This window comes from Petaurus breviceps, unplaced genomic scaffold (genome assembly GCF_028583685.1).
Source record: "Petaurus breviceps papuanus isolate PSGF00001 unplaced genomic scaffold, PetGlider_PUasm1.0 91041, whole genome shotgun sequence".
Taxonomy (NCBI): domain Eukaryota; kingdom Metazoa; phylum Chordata; class Mammalia; order Diprotodontia; family Petauridae; genus Petaurus; species Petaurus breviceps.
This window is the reverse complement of record NW_027187400.1, coordinates 12,841,354-12,847,353: the sequence shown is the minus strand read 5'-3', so window position 1 is coordinate 12,847,353 and position 6,000 is coordinate 12,841,354. Positions and strand designations below refer to the sequence as shown.

At 52.7% G+C, this 6,000-nt stretch overlaps 1 protein-coding gene across 3 annotated transcripts in view; it reads right to left on the bottom strand.

Annotated features, from left to right (window-relative positions):
• SH2D5 (SH2 domain containing 5) overlaps positions 1 to 6,000 on the bottom strand; it is a 29,364-nt gene that overhangs the window by 11,693 nt on the left and 11,671 nt on the right. For 2 of the 3 annotated variants that reach the window (XM_069079612.1, XM_069079614.1), the window contains exons 2-5: positions 4,828 to 4,959; positions 3,732 to 3,812; positions 2,512 to 2,586; positions 875 to 1,021 (exon numbers count right to left, since the gene is read on the bottom strand). In XM_069079612.1, the coding sequence (XP_068935713.1) occupies positions 875 to 1,021; positions 2,512 to 2,586; positions 3,732 to 3,812; positions 4,828 to 4,914 (390 nt within the window). In that variant the 5' untranslated portion in view covers positions 4,915 to 4,959. The remainder of the gene's footprint in view (positions 1 to 874; positions 1,022 to 2,511; positions 2,587 to 3,731; positions 3,813 to 4,827; positions 4,960 to 6,000) is intronic. The other variant, XM_069079615.1, reaches the window with a different exon arrangement.

The following is a 6,000-nucleotide window of genomic DNA, read 5'->3' as shown; positions in this document are numbered from 1 at the left end:
CTGGGAGGGCCCTTAGGACACGGGATGTCAGAGCTGGGAGGGCCCTTAGGACACGGGATGTCAGAGCTGGGAGGGCCCTTAGAACAGGGAATGTCAGAGCTGGGAGGGCCCTTAGGACACAGGATGTCAGGACTAGGAGGGAGCTTGGAACACCTCTCCACACCTGTGTACTCTTCCCCTCCTCCTAGGACACTTTCTGTCCTCACCTCTTATCCCTCGTTTCCTTCCTGGAGGGAAGCCTTTCTTACTCATTCCTCCTCCTCACATTATCTCGCCCACACTTGTCTGTTTTCATGCTGCCTCCTTCCCCTCCCTGCCCACAGAGTGGTAGCTCCTTGACGGCAGACGATGCTTTCTGTTTCACCTTTCTATACCTACCAGCTCTACCTAGGCAGGAGATCTGGGTTTGAATGCTGGCTCTGACATCTAACAGTTGTGATCTTGGCCACACAACATTCCAGCCTCTTCAATGGGGATAAAGAGACTGCAAGCACTTTGTTAGCTTTGGCCGGCTCTAGAAGGGCCGAGGTGCCGTTAGCTCAGAGGGTTCAGTACACTTGAGGGACGGGAGAGTTGGCCTTTGTTCCTGTGTTTCTACATTTAACAGGGAGTGTCAGACTTGGGTCTTAGGCTTTCCTAGGGCAGCTGCTGGGGAACATGAGGAAGAGGACAGAGGATCCTGAAGCCAGCTCCATCATGGTGCTTGTGTGTGTGTGGGTGGGCACCATGACTGCTATTGCCTAGGGCTGCCTGACACTGAGCCTTGGCGAGCCTCTGCGGGGCCTCCCCCTATGCCCACAATGTCCCCCAAGACTGACAGGCAGCAGGAGGGTCTCAGACAGGCCCCCCTCCCATTCCCTGGGGCCCCCAGTACCTCCCCTGGCTGGCTGCCCACAAACAAGTGACAGAAGAGTTTGCTGGGCGGGCTTCGAGGGTTCCGGGAGATGAAGGCAAACTGGCATTCAGCTGGGCACCAGGTGGAGTAGAGGATTCGCTTCAGGGCATGAGCCATGAGCAGAGTCTGGGGGAGGGGGCAGGACACAGGTGAGAGGGGACCCGGGGGAGGCTGGCACACGCTAGCCCCAATCAGCAGCTGCTGGTGCCAAGCTGCCATTTCCCTGGGCCCCTCTGCCAGCCAAGATGATCTGAGCAAGTTTGGGGCTGGCACACCCTACTGGGGGCTCACGCAAGTCATTAACCTTTCTCTGTCTGTTTCTACACCCACAACATGGGAATGTTAATGCTTTTACTACTGGTACCCTATAGGGTTGTGCATAGGAAGGCACTTTAGAGACCAGCAAAATAAAAGCTGTGACTGTAAACTCCTTGAGGGCAGGCACAGCCCAAGGCACACGGGGTAGCAGCAAGGGCACTGAAGCAAGGGTGACACAGCCGGTATGTGCCAGAGGCAGGACTCAAACACAACTCTCTGACCCTGAGCCAGCTAGAGGCACATCCACTGCAGGCAGCTAGCCTGTGGTACAGCACACAGAGCCCTGGGCCTAGAATTCAAATCCAGCCTCAGACACTGCCTCACCATGTGACCCTGGGCAAGTCACTTCACCTCTAAAATGGGGATCAAGATAGCACTCTAGCTCTCTCACAAGGTTGTTGTGAGGCTCAAACAAGATATTTGTAAAGTGCTTAAAATAGTGCTGGCACCCAGTAGGTGCTCAATAAATGCTTCCTTTCTTCCTTCCATGGTCGCACTGATGGTTGTTTGGCAAATGTATTTTGACTTGAATGTTCCAGAGCTCACAGTCCAACCCTGCCAGACTCACTTCCATGAGTCTCAGAACTCGTGCCTCTCAGCCTTACCCTTCTCCTCTGCCCCCATCAGTGCCCAGTCCTGGGGGCTCCAAGTCTTCACCAGGGTCCTTCATAGCTTTCCCTGTCCCCATATTCCAGATCCAGCACAGTGAGGAAGCCAAGGCCCATCTCTTCCCCCAACCCAGCCCTCTGTAGGCTATCCTGTCTAGGGCCTCTTATCTACTCCCCAATATCCCTAGGGAATCAAAGCGTATATTGGTTAGGGCTGGGCTGGGGGGAAGTAGGGTGCAGCCGTGGCACCCGGCAGACAGGTTTGCAGTCTGCTCAGGCTGCTGTTCCAGCCACCTTGGGGAGGCACTAGCCTGGGCCTGACCCAGGGCCAGGAGGCCTGGCAGCCTCTGGGCTCAGGGCCGGAGGAGGAACTCGCTAGAGAGATCACTCTCAGAATCACTGAGACAGAAAGTAATGCACCTTTAAAAGGGAGGGGTGGGGAAAAGACTGTTTTTAAGGGGAGAGGGAGACAAGGAGTGAACAGTAAGAGTGAAAATGGACCCAGTGGAGCAATAGAAAATGAGAGAGAACCTTTGGCCTTGGTGGAGAAGGAGAAAAAACCACCAGAGGGGAAAATGTGTAGTGGAAGGAGCTGGGGAGAGCCAAGGTGATAGGCAGGGAGGCGCCACTGAGTGGGGAGGAGGAGTCATTCGAAAGCCAGGGCCCACACCCAGGGAGCCGAGCACCCACCTCCCCCTCAGCACTGCAGATCCTCAGGCCCTGGAGACTGAATTTGAGGATCACAGCTCTTCGTCTGGGGCAGTCCTGGCAAAGAAGGAGAGAAGGGGAGGGGTGGTTAGAACCAGGCTCGCCTGAGGAACGGACCCCGGCTCACTGGCCCATTCTCATGCTGGCCGAGCCCTGCTGGACTCAGGCCTATCAGCTGAGAGCACAAACTTAGTAGCCACTGTTAGAGGTCCAGGCATTGATCTGGGGCCAAAGGGGGATGCCCTAGGTCCCCTGGCTCACTCTGCAGACGAGTGTGAGCGTACAGGCCATCGTCACTGCTGGAGACTCAGTTCAAACTGAGGGACCACACAAACATGAGGGGCCAGCAGGAGGCTGAGGACGGTTGTGTGATGAAGTGGACAGAGCCCTGGCCTGGGATTCAGGAGACCTGGCTCAGGTCCTGGCCCTGAGTCTGCTGGAGATTCACTGTGGGATCTTGGGTCAATCACTTCCTCTTATCTGTAAAAATGAAGGGATTAGACTAGATGGTCCTTCCCAGCTCTGACATTCTATGTTCTAAGGGCTCTCCCAGCCCTGACCTCCTGTTTTCTAAGGGCCCTCCCAGCTCTGACATTTCATGTTCTAAGGGCCCTCCCAGTTCTGACATTCTCTGTTCTAAGTCTCCTTCCAGCTCTGATATTCTATGTTCTAAGGGCCCTTCCAGTTCTGACATTCTAGGTTCTGAGGTATTTCCCAGCTCTGACATTTTGTGTCCTAAAGGGCCTTCCAGTTCTGACATCCTGTGTTCTCAGGGCCCTCCCAGCTCTGGCATTCTGGGATGTATGGGCCCTCCCATCTCTGGCATCCTATGTTCTAGGAATGGGTGATAATGAAGAAAGACAATAGGGCTGGGGAGTGACCCTGATTTTTTTCCCTCCTTGGGTTCTCCCCTCCTCCAGTTCCCTATCTAGTCAGAGAAAACTGGGTAACACAGGGGACAGAGTCCTGATCAGGAAGATCTGAATTCAAATCTACCCTCAGACAGGTTCTAGCTGGGACTGTGGTCAGGTCATTTAAACTGTCTCAGTTTCCTCAACTATAAAATGGGGATAATCTATCTCAGCAAGGTTGCTATAAAGATCAGAAAGATAACATTTGTAAAAAGAGCTTAGCAGAGTGCCCAGCACACGGTAGACACTACCTCAATGCTGATTCCTGCCCTTCCAGGCATTTTTACCTACCTTCAAGGCCCATAGCTGCTGCTGGACCATCCACACTTTGTCCTGAAGCCCCAGGTCATCCACAGCAAAGGAGCCCACATACTGTGATGGAGAGGGGACAGGAGCACATCAGAGGAAAGACCTGCCCTACCCCGTCATCCTCCAACCTCCTGCTGCCTACTCCCCCACACGAAGCCCTTGGGTACCCAATAGGGAACCTCCTTATACCCACAGAAGTGCCCCTGGCTCTGGCCACTGGAGGGTCAAGGAGCAGGGGCCCAGGATCGACCAAGGAATGCCAGAATTGGGAGGTGACTTAGAAGGCATCTGGTCCAATCCCCTGATTTCACAGATAAGGAAAGTGAGGTCCAGGCTGGGAAAAGGATTCCCTCAAGGTCTCATAGAAAGTAAGTGGCAAGGGCTGGTATTCAGGTGGCCCTGGTCCCTCAACTTCCTTGGGGAAGGGGAGGAGTTCTGTGTGTATGTATTGGACAGAAGGCAGGGCAGAGAAGCACAGGTCAAACCACAGAGCCCTCAGCATCAACCTTGGTCTCCCTGACACTGCCAGAGGAAGCAACTTAACCCCCTTGCCAGGCTCCAGCCTGCAGTGAGAGGTGGTCCCAGAGGCAGGTTCCCACTGATAATGTCAGGGAGCTGGTCCCTGCTTCACCAGGTCATTCCCTGGGAAACCACGGACAGGGAATTTTCACGTAATAGCTTGAGGGAGTGACATTTGGGAGGGGGCAGCAGAGTAAAGGAAGAGAGATCAGGGAGGATTCTTGGGGAATCCCATCATCCCCAGGGGTCAGGCACCAAACAAATCCTTTACCCCAACTTCAGTGTGTGTGAAATGTAATAATTCCGTGTGTGTGTGTGTGTGTGTGTGTGTGTGTGTGTGTGTGTGGCAGCCTCACTCCCCCATGCAATAATTCCTAATCAGAGTAAGGAACTCTTTGAGGGCCACCTTCCCACCTACCCTTCCCAAAGGCCTCAGGGGATTGGGCCAAGAGACTTCATTCTCCAGGCCAGGTTGGCTATGGCAATCTGGTCACCAGGTGTCCCTTCCCTATGTCCTTCCTGATCCCTCATCCTGGGGGAGGACTTTGGTTCTACCTACCTGGGCAAACTTGGTAATGCCCCTTGACCTGTGCGGAATGAGGGCTGTGTCTGAGGCCCTCCGGCCAGCGGTCCCCACCTTTTGCATGGCCCCCAGGAACACTTAGTTCTGGAGGCTCCAGACAGGAGGAGGCTGCAAAAGTCAAGGGGTACGTGCATTAATCTTTTAGACTTTACCTGGCCCAGAAGAAACACAATTACTCACAGTTCCCATTTCTATGGGTAAAGTGGGAACACCACCAGTCTGTCAGGCAGGCAGTTCCAGGACTATTACTACCCACATTTTACAGATGAGCAAACTGAGTCCCAAGAAAGATTAAAAGATTTTCTCACACAGTCAATAAACAGGTCAGGAACTCAAATTTAATTTGACAAACATTTATTTAGGGCCTACTGTATACAATACCTTGTGCTAGGTTCCAGAGATACAAGATGAAATAAGATATTGTCTCTACCTCCTGGAGGCTTGTATTCTGACAGGCAGGTAAAACACATGCAGGGGTAACAATAGACCATAGCTCTCGAGTTGGAGGAGACGAACACCCTCATCTTACAGATGGGGAAACTGAGGCCCAGGGAGTTTAAGTAATTCACCCCCAAGGACACACAGACAGTAAGTATCAGAGGCAGAACCTGAACACAGGCCTTCAACTGCATTGCAGAATGTGAGAAGGTAATGAGAGAAATCCAGAAGGAAATGCAGGGAGAAATGTGAAGACAGAGAGGTGAACATTCCCCTAGTGGGGGTAGGGTGGGGAAGGGAACTGCTTATCAGGGAAAACTTCCTGAAGGAGGTGGCACCTCAGTTAGACCTTGAGAGGAATTCTGACATTGAAGAAGGGGATGAATGTGAGTAGAAGCCTGGCCACATCTGGACAAGAACAAGGAATAAAAGAAGGGCCAGCCTTGTTAGAAGGCAGAGCTGGCAGTAACAGCGACTAGCATCTACATAGCACTGTAATAAGCCGTTTATACACATGGTTTCATTTGAGCCCCACAAACACCTGGAAAAGGAATAAGAGGCATTATGATCCTCCTTTTACAGATAGGGAAACTGAGGCACAGAACCAGCAGTGATTCACTGTGGTTACATGGCTAATGTTATTGCTGTTCAGCCGTTTTCAGTCATGTCTGAGTCCTCCGACCCCATTTAGGGTTTTCTTGGCAAAGTTAC